This window comes from Delphinus delphis, chromosome 17, assembly GCF_949987515.2.
Source record: "Delphinus delphis chromosome 17, mDelDel1.2, whole genome shotgun sequence".
Classification (NCBI taxonomy): domain Eukaryota; kingdom Metazoa; phylum Chordata; class Mammalia; order Artiodactyla; family Delphinidae; genus Delphinus; species Delphinus delphis.
In genome coordinates, this window is record NC_082699.1 from 80,457,754 (window position 1) to 80,480,685 (window position 22,932).

General features: G+C 46.5%; 1 protein-coding gene across 3 annotated transcripts; it reads right to left on the reverse strand.

Moving 5' to 3' along the window:
* Positions 1-7,012: 7,012 nt before the first annotated feature.
* LOC132413374 (zinc finger protein 252-like) lies at positions 7,013-22,848 on the reverse strand. Of its 3 annotated transcripts, XM_059995448.1 has the most exons (6): positions 22,831-22,848; positions 21,260-21,384; positions 20,229-20,300; positions 19,737-19,863; positions 18,945-19,058; positions 7,013-9,569 (listed from the first exon to the last, which is right to left on the reverse strand). In XM_059995448.1, exons 3-6 carry the CDS (start codon positions 20,259-20,261, stop codon positions 7,279-7,281), a joined length of 2,565 nt encoding a protein of 854 aa, XP_059851431.1. In that variant the 5' UTR covers positions 20,262-20,300; positions 21,260-21,384; positions 22,831-22,848; the 3' UTR covers positions 7,013-7,278. The 3 variants fall into 3 exon arrangements, with proteins under 3 accessions (XP_059851431.1, XP_059851432.1, XP_069396098.1); XM_059995449.1 differs by lacking the exons at positions 21,260-21,384; positions 22,831-22,848 and having other exon boundaries at positions 20,229-20,318; XM_069539997.1 differs by lacking the exons at positions 20,229-20,300; positions 21,260-21,384; positions 22,831-22,848 and having other exon boundaries at positions 19,737-20,004.
* Between the last annotated feature and the right edge of the window lie 84 nt (positions 22,849-22,932).

Here is a 22,932-nt window from a genome sequence, read left to right on the forward strand (position 1 = left end):
GTAAATCAAGGCTGCTCCTCTGCGTCAGTGACTTAGATCCAAGAGTGGGGTGTTTCATTCTTGATGTCGTTTCCAACACTTGCTGATGTTACAGAATAAAGTTTCTCCATGAGCAAGAAAGCAGAGGCAGAATGTTGCATTTTGTAGCTGCACATCTCTTTGGGAGAAATATTGTTTCCTATTAACTCTGAAGCTGGTTTTTTATCTGTGTCTGTTATTCTAGCCTGATGAACAGTTTACCAGATTTTTTCTTTCTGAGTCCGAGCTAATTTTTACTTTCACATCCTTGAAAAGTGTGGGTATTTCCTGTCTTCTAATGTACAGTTACCCCATCAAATGGCCACATTCCCTTTGGGGGAGAGAATAAAACATAGTATAAATTTTGGGAAGAGTATCAGGGTCTTTCCCCAAGGGAAAGCTTGCCTCTTCTTCTTTCATGAGGTTCAGGTGTCTTTTCACCAGATTTAATGTTTTTTTCACTAGTATTGATATAACCTTTAGTAGGCTGCCTACTTATTTCAGTCACCATCACCATTATCCAGGGCCAAAACATGTGGTCAAACAATTCTATTACTACTCTTGCCCTGGGCCTGTTACAGTGACATGACTGCCCTGTCTTTGAAAGGGTTACATGCTACTGTCTGCTATTTGACCACCCCCACTGAGCATGGAAACCATTTTCATGACAGCCCCTCTTACCATCATTCCCAGCCTATAGAAAATAGCCACTGTAGTCTTTCATGGATGCTGGCACGCCCATCACCAACGCATTTCTCAAAGCCTGGGTGAAAGAAGTGTCTCTAGACTCTCCTGGAGGACACAGGCAGGGGTGGGTGGGCAGGTCCCACAGCATCCACTCCAGCATTCCCATCGCCCGAGCCTCTGACTGTCCTGCACTGTGAATTCAGGCAGATCTGACATACCAGCCTCATCAATGCAGGCCACACCGCATACAGACTTCCATCAGCCAGTCACTGCTGAGATAGCTCCCTGAATTAGCCATCTGCCATGTAACAAATTCAGTACATTCTCTCCTCTAGTCTAACAGCCCTAGAATCTATTCCCATTTACATTACCCAGGTTTCTGTTGATAGCAAACTGACAAAGTCTTGCCATTCTTTGCTATGAGGCATTCCCTCTCAGGTCACACTGCACTCATCCCCTGAGTACGCTGGGGTTCAGTTGCTAGAAGCAATCAAAATTGGCGTGTATTTAGGAAAACCCACATTCCACTGCAAGGTGACAGCTCAAGAATGTTGAGGCGGGTAGCTGAGGGTAATTCATTCTGATAAAGTTTTCCACTGTATGTATGAATAAAACCTTTTGTCTTTCCACCTACATTAGATTGTTAGCAGGTATTGCTGTTACAAACACAGCTGCTATGAACATTTTGGGACACATCTCCTGGTTTTCACGCAAGTCTCTGCTGTGTGTATGTGTAGGAGTGGAATTGGGTTGTGGGCTACTTGCATCTTTATTAACAGTGCCGGAGTATTTTCCAGTGTGTTGTTCCAACTTCATTCCTATCAACAGTGTGTGAGAGTAACTGTTGCTCTACATTTTTTGCAACACTTGTCGTCATCAAACTTTTAATTTTTGCTAATCTGGCGAGTGTAATGCGGCGCCTCACAGTGACATCATTTTGCAGGCCCGCGATTACTAATGAGCTTTGCCCATCTCTTCATGCAGGTCGGCTGTGGGAACGCCTTGAGCAGTGGAGAAGCTTTAGCAGGTTTTGTAGCAGAGGCTGGTGGCGGAGGCAGGAAATCCTGGAGGCTGGACACAGGGGTGCTAGACCACGTGGTGCAGCCCCCATGCTAGGGACAGGGCATCTGCCAGCACTTCTGCCCACTGCTGAAGGAATGTCTCCAGGAGTCAGGCCTGGAACACAACTGCTGAACCCTAGCTCTTCTGTAGAGCTCACAGACTCAGGAGCAGCTGAGATGCCCCCCCACCCCAAGCGCACATTTTAGGGACTTGGAACCTCAGTCCAGATGCCCTTGTGTCAGCATCTTTGTGCACCATCCCAGACCTACCCCTGTCCCCCCACCCCCTGCACTCACTCTAACCCTCTGTCCAGACCAGGCCACACCTGGCACGATGCTCCAACACCTGGAGATGTGGCCAAGCCCAAAGCCGATGCTGCTAGGACTATCTGAGTCCCCAGAGCAGGTTGCTAAGGTCGGGGCAGGACTTGCCCAGGCCAATTCTGGTGCCTATTTCTCCCATAGAGCCTGGTGCTGGTTGGGGGCTCATAAGTTCTGCTAAGAGCAGTAGGTTCCTTTCCAGCCCCTTTCCCATTCACAAGGCCCTCCTGTCCTCCAGCTATCCCTTCCTAGGTCGCTACCTACATGGCCTTCTAATGCCCCCACGCCCTATTCAAGGATCTGCTCTTGTCCACTCAACAAATACAGTAGCCCCAGCAGCCATCCTGCCCCTCTGGACACAGCCAACTGGTCAGGTGTTGACATCCAACCCAGGTGGGCCAGAGTCCATTCCCCAAACTCTGCACCCATGGCCACATTCATTGGAGTCCGACAGGTTTATGGGTACGTGAATGGACACCAGACCAGACACTGGACAGCATCCTCTCCTTAGAATATGAATTAAAATACTAAGTTCCCAGCCTTATTCTGGCAGGTCTCTTGGAAGAAGCAGATGTGAACCCAGTAACTGTGGTGGCAGCCAGTTTTTCAGCCCAGTGCACTATTAAACTGAGAAGGCAGGTCTGCAGGGAAACCAGGATACAATCCAGGGGTGGGAAATCCAGAAACCTTTCCAGTTCCTGACTGCAGCTGTTTCCTCACCTGGGGCCCCGTAAGACCCCCCTGGATCCTGACAGATGGTGCTCCCTTCTTTGCTCAGGTTATCTTAAGTAGGTGTCTGTTACTTACAACTAGGAGCCCTAGTGCCCACAACTAACCCCTCAAACTTCCATCCTGCAGTTTTCTTCTGGTCCCATCTTCAGATACACAGAAGATGCTGCACGTATGCAGTGTTAAAGTGAAAACATCCCAGTGCAGTCCCGCTGCCTGGAAACTCAGGTCCTCAGACTCAAGGCAGCAGCTTGAGTCACTTGCTACCCACTCTTGCATGAACATAAGCAATAATGGAATCCACCCGCTACCTTTCAACGCTTGTGAATAAACGCATGAAACTCAAGTAAAACCTAAATTAGTGGGGAAAGAAGAAATGTCAACTACACATGATAAACCAGTAGGATTGGCAGGGGAACACACAACACATTAACAGGCACTTATGGGCAGACCATCATTTACAGCAGAAAGAGCAGATCTTGGTCCCCTTATGATTCACAGCTTCAGTTGTGGTTCAAGAGCTAGTGGTGGAGGTCAAGGACATGGGTCATCCTCAGGAGTCCACCACACCAAGGCATCAGTGGAAATACCATAAGACAGGCAGACACAAGAAAAGTGAAGGGCTCCTGTGACCCCTCAGCACCTGCCCCCACTGTCTGGGGCGTCCTTTCTCCTGACAGCAAAGGCCACCCGAAGTCTCTGGGAATTTTACCTAATAATCCCATGTTCTGGCAATAGGCAGACACCAGAACTAACAAAACAACTCTGGATTTACAAATATGACACTCCTGACACCCACACAGGGAGCAGGTCCTGGCTGGGCCCCATGACCCACACCCTCATAGTGACGGCTGTCTGCCAGGAAGGCTGAGTCCTTGGGCAGCTCCTGCCGCACAAGCTTGAAGGTAGGGGCCCTTCTCAACACCCCCACACCAACCCCACCTACTGCCAATGTCCGGCCCCCAAGTCCGGTTAGGCTACAAAAGTGTTTCATGGGGAGCAGATCATCCAAACTGCAACCAACTCTACTAGTTCAATGAGTGGTAAACAATGTCTTCCTCCAAGTATTAACTGCCCTGAGTCCCTTCCAGTCATAATCCCACACAGCCTGTGGCAAGAACTACCAACACATGGAGATCTAAGGCAGGAGACTCCACCCGCCTGCTGTGCAGCAGGTAGGTGAGAGAGAGCACCTGTCACCTCACCAGAACAGCGGCTCCAGGGGGACCTGAAAATATCCTTATTCTTCCCCGTGTGAGGGTATTGAGCCCGACCAAATAGAGCAGCAGGAATAGGGGCATCTTCGGGATGAGCGCTAGACAGACGGTACGATGTCTGCTGACCAGAGCTCAACCTCCTGAATGTCAAAACTGTCCTGGCCACTGTCCATCTCCCTGTTTCTAGTACCTTTCAGGTGATGAAAGCCCGGGCCACAGGGGGGATTTTGGAAGGTTGTACATCTGCTGGCACTGTCACAAAACTCCTTTAGAAACAGCTTCTTCGCATCAACTGGGGAAACCGAAATGCCCTTCTCAACCGCAGGTAATCGGCTGGGTTTAAGACGCCAGGCGGCACCAGGTGGATGGGCGCCCTGTGCTCCTCACCATGTAGCACAGAGAGGCTTCGAACCGTCAGGAGACAGTCTGGCTCCAATCAATACTAATGCCATCGCCCAGCTAGGTAAGACTGGCTAACAGGGATATTTATGACTGAAATGGACAACATTAGCTATGTAAATAAAATTCAGTACATTTTGGGTAAAACATTTAACTGAAAACTAAGACATAATCCAAACTCACTGCAGAAATTACTCATAAAGACGTTTTAGCCACACAACCTAAAACAGAGAATTAGAATAAAAGCTGAGGTTCTCAATTAAGTAAACTGTCCACCATATGTAAAGATGAATGTATAAAGAAAAAAACCCCACATATTTCCTCCCGATTTGGCATTCTAATTGTATGGCTGCAAGGAAGACACTGCCACAGCCTCCGAGTCCTTGTGTCTCTTGCAAGGACGCCAAGGAGATCCTTGGAGCAAGAACAGGGAACTTCTTTTCCTTCCTTCCAGAAGTCCTTTCTCTACAGCAGAAGGTGTAACTGGATAAAAAGCTCCAAGGCCCCATCTCAGACTGAAGCCAGGAGAGCCATGGGAGGAGCTTCTGTCACAGCTCAGGAGATGAAGGTGTCCAGTCACCTCAGGAAAAGACAGACATGCCCTCTCTTTTTGGAACATGGCAATCGGGCAATGATTAGTAAAGTCACAAGCCAGAGGCTCCCAACTTTGGACCATCTTCCCATTTTCCTTCATTGATAACACATCTACAAGACCTAGCCACCAAACCACATTAAGTGAAACATACAACTTCAATGGGCCAGAATTAGTCAGATGGGTCAGCCTCAGGACTGCAAGCTCCCTGCCTGGGGTGCTGGGGGTGCAGCGGGTGTGGGCCTGGGGCAGGTGCCCAGTGGGGGATCCACGACTGTGGGCGGCAGAGCCATGTGGTACCAGAGCCGCCCCCAAGCAGCCTCTCTGTGCCTCAGTCTCATTGTGAAACAGGGCTAATAAAAGTACCTACTTCACCGAGGTGATGTGAGGATCAAATGAGCAAACCCAGGAGAAGCATTCATCACAGTGCCTCGCACACACTAAGGTGAAGGGTAAAGGTTTGTTGACTCAGTCAGAGTTTTTGTCTAGCACATGATGACCATTATTATCACAGTGCATTAATTCCAGTTTTAAAAAATGTCAAAGCTATTTGTGGTGAAGTGTGCTTAGGAGAAGTATCATTAAGAGGCAGATTTTTCAATCAGCTCCTCAAAATTCTAAAACAAGTAAAGACCAATACTACTGCTATATAGACAAGAGCCTGGAAAATAAGGCCTGAGCCATAGGTCAAGTCAACATAAGGAAAAAAGGTCAGTGAACTTCTAAGAGAAAGTTTCTTCAATAAAGCAGGAAAATAGGAATAAACTTGTTATTGAAAAGGATACTATAAAGGAATAGAATGTCCAGCTATTAAGCAATTCACTGCTCCTCTTTCACTCCATTCTTACCCTGCCTTATTCATAAAGCGCCGTCCCACTGCAGCCCGTGCCAGATCCTGTTAGCCCCTTCTCAAGGGTTCACACACGGTACCAGCTTCTCATCAGACTCTCAACAGCCACTTTCAATTGCCAGATTTGTTTCTAGAACTGTCTCTCACAGACTCCTTCTGCTGAATCTCTCATATTTATAACCCTTTTTCAGCCCACTTTGATGCTACTCTTTCCTCCACAAAAACAGAAGGAAGTGCCATAGAAACTTCTGGAGAATGGGGTTCTGAGGACACTGCAGCAAACCACACGTGATGAACCAGGGGCAGCCACTCTGAAGACTGTGCTCAGGAAATCAGCTCCCAGGATGTTTAGCATCACCTCAAGCATCAGGTGGGAGGACCACGGGCACTGAGACACCACTGACTAATACAGCTTCCAGGAGGGACAAAAGCATGTTTACAGCATGCAGACAGGGGTCCAAGGCTGACAAACAGCCTGCATGATAACCTACCCACGAAAAGGTGCTTAATGCCGTGTCCCTGCCTCACCTGGAATCCTGTCCTCTGGCAGCAGGAGGACCTGCCCTCCTCACCAGAGTCTGCTCGGTGCGAGGCCGCCCAGTGAAAGGGAACAGCTCCAACCACTCACCTTCTCTCCCTCAGAAGTGGATCTAGAATATACCAACAGAATCTGTAAGCTGTGTCCCAGGTCCCACGCGAGCCTGTGTCTACTTTATGCCTATCCCACCCCTCCAATTCACGGGTTTTTTTGTTTTCAAATTACCCTGTAGGAAACCCCAGTTTACATGAGTCACCTGACTTCCTAGCACCATCTCAACAGTTTGAATCTACACACAAGCCTCACCTCATTCCTTAACAAACTCTACTTATACTCATATGCCTTCTCACCTCTGTGGATTACCGGATGCTGAAAAGGGACAACCCCTTTGAAGTTAAAGGTATCATATCCCTCAAAATAGAACAAAAACATTTTGAAAAGGCCCTACAAACAAACAAATAAGAAAACCCCAACCCAATCACACTCGAAAGTTCAAGGATCTCAGTTACTTTTCCTGAAGCTGAAATAGATGATGAAGAGGAAAGAAAAGAAAGACAGGGGCCAAATGAAACACCTAACTGTACACTAAGGTCTGGTGCTATAAAAACATGATCTAGGAAAGTATATTTAAGTTGCATTCACTTAAAACACTCAAGCAGAGAGCCATCCTCTGGGTCTGAGGGAAGGCATGTTACCTTGGAACATTTACCACATAATTCAGCAGCCTGCCTTCAGTGAGCAGCACATTGGGAGATAGTTTAATTCCTTAAGAGCTGAATTTCCAAAAGGAAAGTCATAAAGTGAGCTTTCTTATCAGTAGAACTCTCCTGCTGTAAAACTGTGAAGAATGTATCAGACAGAGTGAGTCACTCTCCACTATGAACCTTCCGGTGCTGCATGAACGCTGCCTGTGCGCCAAAGAGCTCCCCACACTCGTCACGCCGACAGGTTTGCTCTCCACCGTGGAGTCTGTGAACTTTCTCATGACTAATAAGAGATATTCTCTGGTTGTAAGTTTTCCCACATCTACTACACATGTAAGGTCGCTCTCCACTGTGGATTCTCTGATGTCGAATGAGGTGAGAGCTTTGTCGGAAGGATTTTTGACATTCAGTGCATTTATAGGGCTTCTCTCCAGTGTGAATTCTCTGGTGTTGGATAAGGGACAAGCGTGCACTGAATGATTTCTCACATTCACTGCACGTGTAGGGTTTCTCTCCAGTGTGAACCCTCTGATGCTGAATAAACTGTGAATGCTGGCTGAAGGCCTTGCCACACTCACTGCACTCATAAGGCTTCTCGCCGGTGTGAACCCTGAGATGCTGAATGAGGGAGGAGCGGACGTTGAAGGCCTTCCCACAGTCATTACATGTGTAAGGGCTCTCCCCAGTGTGAATTCTTCGATGGCGGATGAGGTGTGCGCTCTGGCTGAAAGCTTTCCCACAGTCGCCGCACTCATAGGGCTTCTCCCCATTGTGTGTCCTCTCATGCTTAATTAGGGTGGATATCTGTCCAAAGGTTTTCCCACACTCGCTACACTCATAGGGCTTCTCTCCAGTGTGACTCCTCTGGTGCTGGATTAGGTGTGAGCCCTGACTAAAGGCCTTCCCACAGCTGTGGCACTCGTAGGGCTTCTCTCCGTTGTGCACTCTCTGATGCTGGACAAGGGAGGAGAGAACACTGAAGGCTTTGTCACACTCGTTACATTCATAGGGCCTCTCGCCATTGTGTATCCTTTGATGGTGAATGAGATTAAAACTCTGGCTGAAAGCTTTTCCACACTCATTACACTCATAGGGCTTCTCTCCAGTGTGAATTCGCTGATGCTGAGTAAGGTGTCCCTTTTGACTGAAGGTTTTCCCACACTCATTACACCCATAAGGTTTCTCTCCAGTGTGAATTCTCTGATGCTGGATGAGGGACAGGCGAGCACTGAAGGATTTCCCACACTCATTGCAGATATAAGGCTTCTCTCCAGTGTGAACCCTCTTATGTTGAATAACTTGTGAGTGCTGACTGAAGGATTTTCCACATTCATTACACCTATAGGGTTTCTCTCCAGTGTGGATTCTCTGATGAACAATAAGGGTTCGGTTCAGGCTAAAGAATTTTCCACATTCGTTACACTCATAGGGCTTTTCTCCTGTGTGAGTTTTCTGATGTTGAATGAGAGACAATCGTGCGCTGAAGGCTTTGCCGCACTCAGCACAGTCATGGGGTTTCTCTCCAGAATGGGTTCTCTTATGCTGAGTGAGGTGTGACTGTCTCCGGAAGGCTTTCCCACACTCCACACACATGTATGGCTTCTCTGCACTATGCACTCTCTGATGATGGATCAGGTTAGAGCTATGACTAAAGGCTTTTCCACACTGACTGCACTCATGGGGCTTCACCCCAGTGTGAACTTGACAATGCTGAATGTAAGACGGACATGTGCTAAGAGCTTTCTCACATTCGTTAGCCTCACAGGGTCTTTCTCCAGTGTAAGTGTTACAGTGCTGCATGGCATAGGGACGGGCATGGGAAGCTCTGCCACCTTCCTCACACCCGCAGGGCTTCTCTCCACTGTGAATTCCCAGGTGCTTAATGAGAGCTCTGCTCTGACCAAAAGCTATTCCACACACAGCACACTTTTCAAAGGCTTTTTCTGGACTGTTAATCCTCTGGTTCTCACTGAAAACTGAACTCTGCCCAGGCACTTTCACAAACACATCTGCCTGACAGGCTTGTTCTCCTACACAGAAACTTTGGAGGTTAGTGAGGTCCTTACTCGTTTGGAAGTTTTCTACACATGACACACACTGGTGGAGACTTTTCCCTGAAGACAGTCTGCAGTTTCTGACAGAACTTGCATCTGCAGCGCAGTTTACCTCAGCTGCACTGAATTTCAGACCTCTTTCCCCCAAGGGGGTTTTCACATGTGTCACTGTCACTGGCCTGAAATTACTCTTCTGGGGGAAATCCTTCTTAAGTCCCTCCACTGCATATTTCCCCCAGCAATTATTTAGCTTTCCCTCAGTTTTAGTCATCTCTTCAAAATCAGATTCCTTGGAAATATTCCTTACAAGCTCTTCTAATTTTGTTCTCTGGGATTCCATTTCTTCAGAAATTTCCTGCTTTGGAGTCAATTCTTTTTTTTCCTTCCTAGAGACATAACCTGAAAAAAAAAAAAAAGAGTTACTCATGTTTTACTATGGGAAATACTTAGAGCATAAATAGAAACATTTATATGAAACAATTATCTCCTAGGAGGATTTGGATTTTCAGAATGCAAAACCAAAAATGACCTTACTGGGAAGAGAAAAGAGAAGGCGAGGAGAGAGAAGCATGCTCTCAGAGCAATGAAAGCTGGTGTGGGAAGGAAGGAGGGAAGGAAGGAGGGAGGGAAGAAACCCAAGGTGAAATGCCTCCATTTCAGATGGGCTAACCAGGCACAGGTGGAGCAGGAACCTCGAGGTGTGACCTGAGGGAGAGGCGCCCTCAGAAGGTGAGGAGGGAGGACTTCCCTGGTGGTCCAGTGGTTAGGACTTCACCTTCCAATGCAGGGGGTGAGGGTTCCATCCCTGGTCAGGGAGCTCAGATCCCACATGCCTCAAACCAAAACATAAAACAGAAGCAATATTGTAACAACTTCAATAAAGACTTAAAAAAAAAAAAGGTCCACATCAAAAAAAAAAAAAAAAAAAAAGGCGAGGAGGGAGATGGGGAAGTCAGTGGTGGAGGCTTGGACGGTCAGCACCTACACTGATGTCACTGCTGCACACTCTGTAAAAAAGGCATCTTCCGTGGCTTATACATAACAGGCATTCAAACATTTGTTGAAAAGTAAATGTATCACAAATGATATATAATGAATGAAGGGTATACTGAGTAACACATAATGGGAAAAATTATTTGATGTGGACAACTTGGTTTCACAGAAGTAAATCATGGAAAACAGAGAAAAATAGAAACAAAGAAGCAACCTACCCATTCAAATAGCAGGTATAGCACAAGGCAAAAAAGCCAAATGTGTACAACAGTCCACACCACATGTTCCCAATGGATAAAAGTACCTGAAAATTTGTAAAAACTGTGACACAACTGAATTCTGAGACTCAGTGAAAGGAAATGTACCAAAACCAAAACCACCCAGCCAAAAGCACTGAATCATGTGGCTACAAAGACCAGTGGAAGGACAACCTGGTGAGAACTGTGAGAGGGTAGCCTCTCACAGTTTTGAGAGACTGCGAAAGCACAATGGACTCTCTCGTTTGTAAACAGTGGTTATTATTAAAGCTGTCACTTTCAGACTGTTTAGCCAGAACTGAGAGACTGAGCTGAAAATATTAACTGGGTGGGATCTAACACTGGGCTAAGTTGTCTTTGCAGAACTACGCCCAGTACTTCAAAGGGACTGATTTTTACCATTCAAGTCTGAAAGGGAAAAAGCAAACAATACTTCATTCTAGAAACCTAGGAGCAGTCTGAAGGGGCAGGTTGCGGATGGTAAAGGTCCTGAATTCCTGTGGCTTCTGTCAGGAGTATCTGAGGAGTTAAGAGTCTTCAACATCCTGGAACCAGAGTCTAAAAAGATGATCCTTGTCAAGAGGTGCTATTTCACCAGGTAGGAAACAGAATGAAGAATGTGACAAAAAAAGAGACCACAGAACAGAGTGACCTATGAGTCAAGAAGCAACGTCTCCGGGACCTCCTTGGTGGTGCAGCGGTTAAGAATCTGCCTGCCGGGGCTTCCCTGGTAGCACAGTGGTTGAGAATCCGCCTGTTAATGCAGGTGACATGGGTTCAAGCCCTGGTCTGGGAGGATCCCACATGCCGCGGAACAACTAGGCCCGTGAGCCACAACTACTGAGCCTGTGCGTCTGGAGCCTGTGCTCTGCAACAAGAAAGGCTGCAATAGTGAGAGGCCCGCACACCACGATGAAGAGTGGCCCCCGCTTGCCACAACTAGAGAAAGCCCTCGCACAGAAACGAAGACCCAACACAGCAAAAATAAATAAATAAATAAACTCCTACCACCACTTATAAAGAAAAAAAAAAGAATCTGCCTGCCAAGGCAGGGGACACGGGTTCGAGCCCTAGTCCAGGAAGATCCCACATGCTGCGGAGCAACTAAGCCCGTGACCCACAACTACTGAGCCTGTGCTCTAGAGCTCGCGAGCCACAGCTACTGAGCCCGCGCACCACAACTACTGAAGCCCATGCGCCTAGAGCCCGTGCTCTGCAACAAAGAGAAGCCACTGCAGTGAGAAGCCCGCGCACCACAACGAAGAGTAGCCACCGCTCGCCTCAACTAAAGAAAGCCTGTGTGCAGCAACGAGGACCCAAAGCAGCCAAAAGAAAAAAAAAAGAAGCAACGGCTCACACCAGTTCATGCTGCTTCAGATGTCAGGGATCCTTGGTTGTCTGTTTGTATTTTAGTTTATTTTTAATTTACTTTTATTATTTTTTTAGTTCTTTTTTAAATTGAATTATAGTTGATGCCTGTTTGTATTTTAAATTGAGACAATAAAAAGATACTTGGGAACCCTATGAATGAGGGTATTTATGAATCAGAAGGGCATTTGCATGAGATGGTGGCTTTAAGTCCAGGGCACCCCCAAATGCCAAAATTTGCAAGTCTTTACCTAGGGCTATTTGGTTTTTTGAGGCAATTCCTTTGTTTTTGCCCTAGGTAGAAGATATTTTACTGCTGGGTGTTCTTTGTACAGGGTTAGAGGAAGGAGGTGGTAAGATTAGTTGTCTTCTGTATTTAGAATTTTTAGCTGGTATCTCAGGATTCAGGTTTGACCTTTTTTTTTTTTTTTTTAAACCCTTAAAGTTTCTATGAAGAAACTCTTACTCATGAATTGTCTAGTTATCCTGAAGGATAACCCATTTAGTAAAAGCAACATCAATCCTTGACTGTTTTATTTACTGGTTTTCAGAATAATGAACCAGGTCCCTAACATTCCTCAAAGGGGAACAATGAGTAGGGAATTTTCCCCTGAGTATCAGACCAGCCCTAACAAAGCTTAAGACCAACCCCTTAACATGGGAAGGTGATCCAATGGCATTTTATCTGTCTGCCAGAAGGAGACTTGATCCTCTTTTAAGAATGTAACATCATATAAAGCCTCTATAATTTTTAATCTATAATAACTGATACAATTGAATATCAGAAATCATGTTTTAAAAAAAAAGACTAAACGACAAGAAACCAGGGGAAAAATATACAATTGAAACAAACCCACAGGCAATTCAGATATTATCAAGAACCAGCTTAAAACAAACAAACCATGATTAGTATATGTAAGAAAACAAAGAGATAGAGAATTCACTAGAAATCAAATGAAAACTGAAATTAAGAGTTCAACAGACAAGACAGTACATTGGCAGATAGCAGGTAACAAAACAAAGGATTACGTAACTGAAAGGTGCGTTAAGTAATATCTGAAAACTATTCAGATTGAAACACAGCAAGGAAAAAAATAGGACAGGGAATACAGAAAAGAGCATAAGAAGCAGGTGCAACAAGGTAGAAAGTGTAATGTGTATATTCTCAAAATCCCAGAAGGAGAGGAGAAAAGGAATAGAAGAAATAATTTAAGAAATTTTGGCCTAGATTTTCCCACAACTGACAAAAGTCTATAAACTATAGATTCAGAAAGCTCGAAGAACCCTAAGTAATGTCAATGCAAAGAAGACCACACATGGGTATAACATAACCAAACTGCTGAAAACCAAAAAAAGAAATGTTAAAAGCAGCAAGAGGAAAAAGATGTATCACTTTCAAAGCAAAATAAAATCACAGGCTGACTTTTCGACTTCAGAAGTGGAAGACGGCAGACAGAAGGACATTTTTAATGTACTGAAGAATACAACTGCCAACCTAGTATTCTACGTCCAGCAAAAATATTCTTCAAAATTGAAAGTCAGGAAATTCCACTTTGATGACAGTGTAATAAACTCCATGGATCCAAGTCACAGCAAAACAAAGCTGGCAAGAACTATTAAAACAAAACAAAAAACCCAACCCCAACTAACAACCATTTTAATGTCTCTGGAAATTGTCCTAAGAGCAAAAAGCAAATGAAGAAACGGTTTTTCAAGAAAATCTACTAAAACTTGGCAAGAGCAGCAAGAGTGTGTGGCATGTGAGCCCTAACCCGCCGCACCTCCACCCGCCCAGCTCAGCATGACAGATGCTCTACTCCTCTTGGGTGGGGCCAAGAAGGGGCTCCCTCTCCCTGCAGCTCCCAGGAAAGCTCCCCACATCTCACCAGGCTAGGCCACCAGCACCTATCATCCCCTCCAACTCCAACCTAAAGAGGTGAAATTCCTGGTGAGTGTGGTTGAGAGGGTGGGGGATCCCTTTCTGCATCCAGCCTCCTTGAGTCACAACAAACCTCCAAGACTGACTTTTAAAAATACTGCTGCCCAGATTTTACTGGATTGGACTGCTAGGGCATTTTCAAAAACAACAGAGCAATTTTCACTACTCTCATTACTTCGGAAATTCCGAGGGTTTTAGGAGCTCTGTGCCAGAAACGGGATGAGGACCAAATACATACTTCTTATTATAAATCACAATATCACAGATAGAAATGTATTGCACGTGACAAAAACAGCACAAAGGAGGTGGGTAAGAGGAAAGATACACTGGAGTAAGGAAACGACAGCAGATGTAACTTAAATGCACAGGAACAAATGAAGAGAAATGGTGAATAAGAAAGTAGATGATATAACAAACTGTATACATATATGCTGGTCTCATTTCTTCTTTTAGTTTCCACGACAGACATAAAATTATATAAAGTACTATAAGAATGTATTGTTGAATTTGTAACACACACAGATATACAGCAACGCACAAAAAGGGAGGAGAGGGACTTCCCTGGTGATCCAGTGGTTAAGACTGGGGGCCCAGGTTCCCTGGGTCAGGGAACTAGATCCCGCATGCTGCAACCAAGACCTGGCACAGCCAAATAAATAAATATTTAAAAACAACAACAACAACAAAAAACAAAAAGGAAGGAGAGGAAATGGCGTTCTATAGGAATAACTATTCTATAGTCACTGGAATTGCTAGTATAAACCAGAAGTAGATTCTGATAAGTTAAGATGTACACGGTAAGTTCCAGAGCAACCACTAAGAAAATAACAGTATTAGGTGTGGCCACATAACTGAATTCTCAGTAGTGGAATGTGAGTAGAAGCGACATGGGCAACTTCAAGGTCACAGACAAGGTCATAGACTCCACGGCAGTGAAATGGCCTCCTCCACTCTCTCCTTCTCCCATAACCCAGTGTTAAACCTGGAGGTGAGTGTTTAGGCATGCCGCTCAAGAGGGTGGCGGAGAAACAAGACAGACGAGCTGGCCTCCTAACAAGCATGTCAAACTTAGAATCCACCAAACAGGGACGCTGTTACACGAGGGAGACAAACTTCTATCTGGTCGGGCCAATGCATCTGGGGTCCATGAAATACCGTCACCTAATGCCGAGAATGAACGTTTCTGCAACGCAAGATTTGGGGTGATGTTTTATTCTTGTCACCACACTTCTCTACAGGGATCAGTTCTGTTGTTCTACTAAAATGACACATGTTCACTGCACAAAAATAAATTATTTTTAAATACACATTCCATAGCTTTCCACCGTCCTAGGATAAGAATCAAATCCAACACAGCCTGACGTGGTCCTGTCTACTCCTCCTTGGACACCTCTGTCTCGGTTGATGTTCCTCTTCCCCTGGACACTATGGGCTCAGACATCAGACCTCTCCTGGGAGATGAACCACTTCTTAGTCCAGGTAAGGAGGAAAGACAAGATTGAAAAAAGGGTCACCAGGGGACGATGTTTAACAGATTGTGTGCCCCACAGAGGGTGGTGCATTATATGTGGAGAAACTAAGAGGGACCCTAAAAGTAAGTTTAACCGGTTATGTTTTACCAGGGAAAATCCAGGTGAGAGAAACAGAGGCCATGGTACCACCTGTTTATTTCCAGCACTTTGTTACCCCTAACTCCTTCCTGCCATCATGGGCCCATTCCCTTACATGCCCACTGTTCCCATGGTACGCACCCAAAAATCAATTCTGTTTTTATTTATAAGTAATAAACAACTGGAAATTGGAATTAAAAAAAATACCATGTACAAAAACATGAAAAATATGAAAGAGGGCTTCCCTGGTGGTGCAGTGGTTAAGAATCTGCCTGCCAATGCAGGGTACACGGGTTTGAGCCCTGGTCTGGGAAGATCCCACATGCCGCAGAGCAACAAAGCCCGTACGCCACAACTACTGAGCCTGCGCTCCAGATCTCGTGAGCCACAACTACTGAGCCCGTGTGCCACAACTGCTGAAGCCCGTACGCCTAAAGCCTGTGCTCCGCAACAAGAGAAGCCATCCCAGTGAGAAGCCCACACACCGCAACGAAGAGTAGACCCTGCTCGTCACAACTAGAGAAAGCCCACACGTAGCAACAAAGACCCAATGCAGCCAAAAATAAATAAATAAAATAAATAAATTTTAAAAAAGAATATATATATATATAAAACGGTACAGCAGAAATTAACACAACTTTGTAAATCAACTATACTTCAATAAAATAAATGTATAAAAAATATATGAAATACTTAGGAATAAATCTGACAAAAGACGTAAAATGCCTGTACACAGAAAAGTATAAACTACTACTGAGAAATTAAGACAAATAAATGGAGACATACATCTTGTTCATGAGTTAGAAAACAATATATGTCAATTTCCCTCAAACTGATCTATGGATTCAATGCAATCTTAACAAAAATGCTAGCAGGACTTTTTTCAGATAGCAATAAGCTGATTTTTCAATTCATATGAAAATACAAAGGATCTAGAATAGCCAAAACAACTCTGAAAATGAAGAACAAAATTGGAGGACAAATGCTACCTGATTCCAGACTTTTAATGAAGCATCCACAACAGTGTGGTGTCGGAGTATAAAGATCGACAATAGAACAACGGAAGAGAACAGAGAGCTCCAAATAACCTCACATGTATATGGACAACTCTCTCTCTTTTTTTTTTTTGGTTGTGCTACACAGCTTGCAGGATCTCAGTTCCCCAACCAGGGATTGAACCCAGGCCACAGCAGTGAAAGTGCCAAATCCTAACCGCTAGACCATCAGGCAGCTCCCATGGACAACTGATTTTTTTGACAAAGGTAAAAAGGCAGTGCAGGTGGAGAATGGATAGTCTTTTCAACAAATGGTACTGGAACAACTGGACATTCACTTGTAAAAAATTAAACTTGGATCCATACCTCACACCAAAAATTAACTCAACATGAATCAAAACTTAAATGCAACACCCAAAAATTTTAAATTATAAAATTTTCTTTTCAAAGAAGAAAATCTTCTGGGTTAGGCGAAGATTTCTTAGATATGACACCAAAAGCACAATCCATGAAAGAACAAATTAACAAACTGGACTTCACCAAAATTTAAAACTTCTACTCTTCAAAAGACACTGTTAAGAGAATAAAAAGACAAGGCACAGAGAGAATAATCCATGCAAAGTATATATCTGATAAAGGACCTGTAAATAGAACATTCCTGTATTTAGAAAGGAACTCTTTTAAAATCAACAATAAGGAAAGAAAAACACAATTAAAAAATAGGCAAAGATCTGAGCAGACATTCACCAGTGAAGAAATCCAGAAGGAAAACTAGCACATGAAAAGATGCTCAACATCTTTAATCATTAGGGGAATTAAAAATAAGATACCACTACACATCCATCACAGTGGCTACAATTAAAAGACTGACCACACCAACTGTTGGCAAGGAAGTTGAGGAAATGGAACTCTCATCCTTGCTGGTGGGAATGTAAAATAGTACAACTGCTTTGGAAAGCACTTCGGCAGTTTCCTAAAAGTTTAAATAAACACCTGCCACGTAATGCAGCCATTTTATTCCTAGGTATTTCCAAGAGAAAAGGAAATGTATGGCCAAGCAAACAAAGGTTTGTACACAAGTGTTCATGGCAGCTTTATTTGTATTAACCACAAATTGGAAACCATCTAAATGTCCATTAACAGAGAATGGATAAACAAATTGTGGTATATCCATACAACAGAATACTTATCAGAAATAAAAAAGAACTGAATTATTGACATACAACATGAATGGATTACAAAATAATTATGTGAGTCAAGAAAAGCCAGGCAAAAAAAAAAAAAAATACATGCTCCATGATGTCAATTATATAAAACTCTAGAAAATGTAATCTATAGTGACAGTAAGAAGATCAGTAATTGCTTCAGGATAGAGGTGGGAAGCGGTGAGAGGGAGGGATTACAAAGAGACATGAGAAAACTTTTGGGGGTAATGAGTATGTTTGCTATCTCTACCATAGTGGACAGTTTCACAGGTGCATACATATGCAAAAATGTTACCAAATTGTACATTTAAAAATGTACAGCAGGAATTTCCTTGGTGGCGCAGTGGTTAAGAATCTGCTTGCCAATGCAGGGGACAGAGGTTCGATCCCTCGTCCAGGAAGATCCCATGCTGTGGAGCAACTGAGCCCGCATGCCACAACTACTGAAGCCCGTGCACCTAGAGGCTGTGCTCCACAACAAGAGAAGCCACTGCAACGAGAAGCCTGTGCACTGCGACGAAGAGTAGTCCCCGTTCGCTGCAACTAGAGAAAGCCCGCTCGCAGCAATGAAGACCAGAAGCAGCCAAAAATAAATAAGATACATTTATTTTTAAAAAAGTTTAAAAAATATGCATAGCATATTATATGCTAAATATACCTTTAAAAAGCTGTTTTTAAAAAGAAAAAAAAAGGCGTGCGGTAGGGAGCCAGTCCACCTGAGATCCAACTCACCTCTGTCCCCAGCTGGCTGTGTGACCTTGGGCTAGCAACTGAACCTCTCTGTGCCTCATTTTCCTGAGCACCAACTCTGCAGGGATGCTGGAGGGTTGTGTAAGTTCACTGTGCCAGCACAGTGCTAGGAATGCACAACAGGCCAGGCAATGTTAGTTGCCATGCAGCAAAGAGCACAGGAACTCTGCTCTGCTTACTATGTACATGCCCAAATCCTTCGCCACACAAGAAGCAGCCCTAAGTCACGCGTTTCTCCGAAGCCCAGAATCAGCCTGGGAACTCTGAGTGAACAGCAGGGGTGAGAGTCTGGGCAGGATGGCAAGCCTCCAGGTGGACCCTCCAAGTGGTGTCTCCAGCAGCCAAGGCAGAGCTGGCCAGCAAGGCCTGAGGACTGGGTGACATGGAAACGACTGAGAGGCAGCCAGGGTAGGGAGGCAGCTGCTAGGGAGACACCCGAGCTCTTTTCAGGAACTGAAAGAGCATCTTCTAGGGTAAGGTAAACATGACCCCATTCAGGGGCACAGAATAGGGGCCATTAATAGCAAAAAAGAGAAAAGAAGAGAAAGAAGGTGGAGAAGGAAAGCAAAGCTCTGGTGGTGACGCAATTTGGCCTGGTGAAGTGGTGGCACCTGCCAGCAGGGGCACGAGAACGTGGGGGTGTTCCTGCAGACTCACCTGCAGGCCTGCGTCTCCGAATCCAGCTCCCCTCAATTCTTGGTGAGTGTGGGGTCCATGGCTCTTCCCCCTGCTCCAGCTTGGAGATGATATCAGGTTTGGAACCTTGAAGTCCTGCTCCAGAGAAAGAAAGCAAGATTGACAACTCATCCAGGTCCAGGGCAGGATGGCCCCGTGGGCAGCGTCTGTGTGCTGTCATGACCTTGCCTGCCACCTGGTCTCCAAAGCATGGACACAGAAGTAGGCCTCTGTCCCAGCTGAAGAAAAGTCAAACCCAGCTCTTCTGGGGGTCACAGTTAAGGGACAGACTTGGGGCCTGAACACATCATGGCAGAAGACTCATGGTAGAGGAGGTGTTGATGTACAGCAGACTAAGTATAAGGCAGGTATAAAGCAGGGCTCTGAAGCTAAATGGATGCAAATCCCAGATCTGCCCTGACAGCCTGTGTGAACTTAATGAAGTGATATTTGTCAGCCTCAGGTTCACCTATAAACTATGTATCCTACCACCAACCTCGAAGATGCATGAAGATTAACTGAGGGGATATGAATATACTTGGCGTTCAATGAATAATGTTCTCCTCCCATACTTCCTACAAAGAACTTGGGGGAGTCCCTGGCACCACCTGTCCCCTCCTCTGCCCAGACCAGGCCTGCCTGGGCCCAGGGTCACAAATGCCCCATGTCTGGGCCCAGGGGGTGAGAAGTCTCTGAGCCTTGAGCCCAGCCCCAGTTCCCAGAGCCATTCATGGAGCAGGAAGCCCAGAGCTGAGCTCCTGGGAAGAGCCTCACCCAGCGAGACCAGGTTCCCATAGGTTTCCAGCATCACATCCCTGTAGAGCCTCTTCTGAGCAGGGCCCAGATGGCCCCACTCCTCTTGGGAAAGGAGCACGGCCACTTCCTCGAAGGAAACCAAGACCTGGAATGACAAGATCTTGTTGCAACCCCAGGATGGGCCTGGGGGTAGGGAGGCACTAGGCTCAGGATGGGCAAAACCCCTCTGAGCACATGCACCAGACTGGCTTCCCCACAAGAGCGGGCTCTTTGGGGCAGACACCATTCTGCCTCGTGTTTACCTGCCCATTCCTTGCCTTCCTGTGTCCAGTCCAGGGGTGAGATGATACAGTCCAGAGTGCATTTCAGGGACTTGAACCCAAGGGTTGAGAACATCAATGAAGACAGGGAGCCAACTACCCTGAGACCAGTGCCTCAGAGGGAACCGTGGAGACTCCAGCCAGGAAAGGGCTGAGGCCACACTGAGGCGTCTCCACGAAGACCACTCACCTGGGGCCCAGGAAAAAGCTGCCTGTGGGCCATCACTGGGTCTCCAAGCTTGTCCCGAGGAGGCAGGCAGAGCTGTAGCAAAAGGGAAGAGTGTGATGGAGCCTGACCCGCCTTCTGCTCCCCACAGCAACTTGAGACTTCCGCGCCTGTACCTCAAGAGGTCTGTGGCAGCAGAGACCCAGTTGCAGGCTACTTGAAATCCCCAGGAAGGAACAATGGTCTCAGCACCCAGTGGCCTGAGACTATATATTCCCTTGCCCCCCAGGAAGCCTCCCCAGCAGCCCGTAGTACGACAGCATAACAAGGCCACACGCGAAAGCCAGGTCCCCGGCGGTGCACCTGACAAGGGGAGACGACGGTCTGCATCTCAGGCCCACCCAGGAGAATCCTGGGCAGCGGGCAAACAGCTGAGGACAAGAAGAACAAGCTCCTACTCTACAGCGGTGCACAAGCCGTAGGGAAGTTGACAGACATGATGCTTGTGTCACGGGATAAGGAAGAGAAACAACACACAGCACGAGGGCAGCAACTGTTGGGAGGAGATATTTTACGAAAGGCAGCCAGGGAAGGCACCTCTGATAAAGTAACATCAAAACAGATATGGATGGAGTGAGGGCCGGCACTAAGTAGGTATCAGGGGAGATACATCCTGGGCAGGGGGAGGCGCAAGTGCAAAGGTTGCAAGGTGCAAGCATACTTGACGTGTTCAAGGAAGGGCAAGGAGACCAGAGGGGCTGAAGCAGAGTAGGGGAGGGCAAGACAGAGTGGGGTGGGGTAACTTTTGGGCTACAGGACTTAGGCTTTTATTCTGAATGAGATTAGGAGCATCTGGAAGGTCTGGGCAGAGTGATATGACTTGACATGTGGCTGCTCCGGCTGCTGCTTTGAAAATGGACTAGGGGGCAGGGAGGAGGGTGTAAGGGTAGAAGCAGGAAAACCAACCGGAAGGTCCCAGCAATAACACAGCTAGGGACGATAGTGTCTTGGACCAGATGGTGGTAGCAGGTGATAAGCAGTCAGATTGCAGATACCTTTCAAAGGTACAGTCAACAGGATTTGCTGACAAATTAGGTGTGGGATGAAACACCAAGATGTTTGGCCCAAACACCTGAGATGAGGAAATCTCCAATTACCCAGGAAGACCGTAGAAGTATATCTGAAGGATAAAAATTAAAAGTTGTCTTGTACATGTTATGTTCAAGATGTACAAGATGTACAAGTGGAGAATGAGGGCATTTCGATCCACAAGTCCAAATTTCAGGAGAGAGGCTGAAGCTGGCTGGGTATACACTGGTAACTGTCAGCATACATATGACATTTAGAACCACAGATCTGGTGATAATTTAGGGTGACAGGTGACACGGGGTGTCACTCCCATGAAAACCTTTCCAACTGGCCTCTGACACACAGTCAGCCTCTGCCCCCACAGCCTGCTCCATGCAAACAGACCCCTTAATTCAGGTAGAAATGTGCCCACTTTCCTTGGCCCCAGCTACTTTGGCCCTAGGCCCATCTTCTGGTCAACAAGATGTTAAGGAAAGTTTTCAAAAAGGCTTCTAGAAAAGGCTTTTCCTCCCTGATGATAAAAAAGAAACAGGGAGAAACACTTCTGTCTAGTGTGACCATGAGGGTAAAACCCAGGGAACCTCAGAGACACAACCCAGAACAAACCCTGCCTGCCCCACCTTCGTCACTTAAGCCTCTGTTGGGCTCTAACTGACAGCTGAACCCAAGCTTATTAATGCCCAGTTCATTTCTCTTGGGCCATCCCAGAATCTCCTCCTCAGGCCACCCAGGCCAGAGGCAGTCTCTCGGTCCTCAGCCAGGGCTTGCCTTTGACAGGTCCCTGGTGCTCACGCCCTTTGTGTGCTGTGCACAAGTGGTCCTTCCAAATGCACTCTGCCTCCCCTTTCAGCCTCATGTGGGAGGCACGTAACACTCCTGTTAGAAGCATAGGCCCTGGGCTCCACCAGACTGAGTTCCAATCTCAGATACACCACCTCCTAACGAAGGGTCTCGAGTAAGTGACGTGTTTCTCCACAGACCATAAAATGAGAACATCACCACTTACCTTAAGTGACTATTTTGAGTTAAGTGAGAAAAATGTATAAAGTGCTTCGCATAGTGTTCGCAAACCACAAACAAAACCCAGTAAATCTTAATCATCACCAAGGCAGTGTGTACTGGGCGCCCACCGAGCGAATGAATGGGCCCTGGGATTGTTCAGCGCCGGGATGTGCACCAACGTCCCCTCGCTGCACAGCCTTCGCGACTTCATCCTTTCACTGAACCTACCCCTAATGAGTGAAAGGTACTCTCTCTCATCTGAGAAAAAGCACAGGTTCGGTGCATCCCCAGACCGTGCCTAAACTTCGCCTCCTCCGTGAAGCCTGGCTCTTGCCCGCCGCCCCGCCTCCGCGCCGGGGCAGCCCGGACCCCACCCCCGCGCGGGTTTCCGCCCGGCCCGCCCCTCAGGCCACACGAGCAGGCGCTCCCCCGGCTCGGCCAGCCCCGTGCCGTCCCGCCTGTCGCAGCGGCGCAGGCACGTCCGCGCGAGGGGAGGCCAGGACTCCCTCGGCCCCGCCGAGAAAGGTAGACGTACCCCACACACCAGGCCGGCGAGGGTTAACCCGCCAGACCGGAAACGCCCGCTAGGAACTTCCGCCCCGCCGCCAGCTTACCGGCCAATCAGATCCTAGGGTTC

What these genes read in the sequence shown, in the direction of transcription:
- LOC132413374 (XM_069539997.1), bottom strand. Translation starts at nt 20,004, where the DNA reads ATGGTGTCTGCCCCAAAGAGCCCGCTCTTGTGGGGAAGCCAGTCTGGT. An exon ending in TGGGAACCTGGTCTCGCTGG is followed by an intron (nt 19,059 to 19,736) that starts GTGAGGCTCTTC and finishes TCTCTGGAGCAG; the next exon opens with GACTTCAAGGTTCCAAACCT. An exon ending in TCGGAGACGCAGGCCTGCAG is followed by an intron (nt 9,570 to 18,944) that starts GTGAGTCTGCAG and finishes TTTTTTTTTCAG; the next exon opens with GTTATGTCTCTAGGAAGGAA.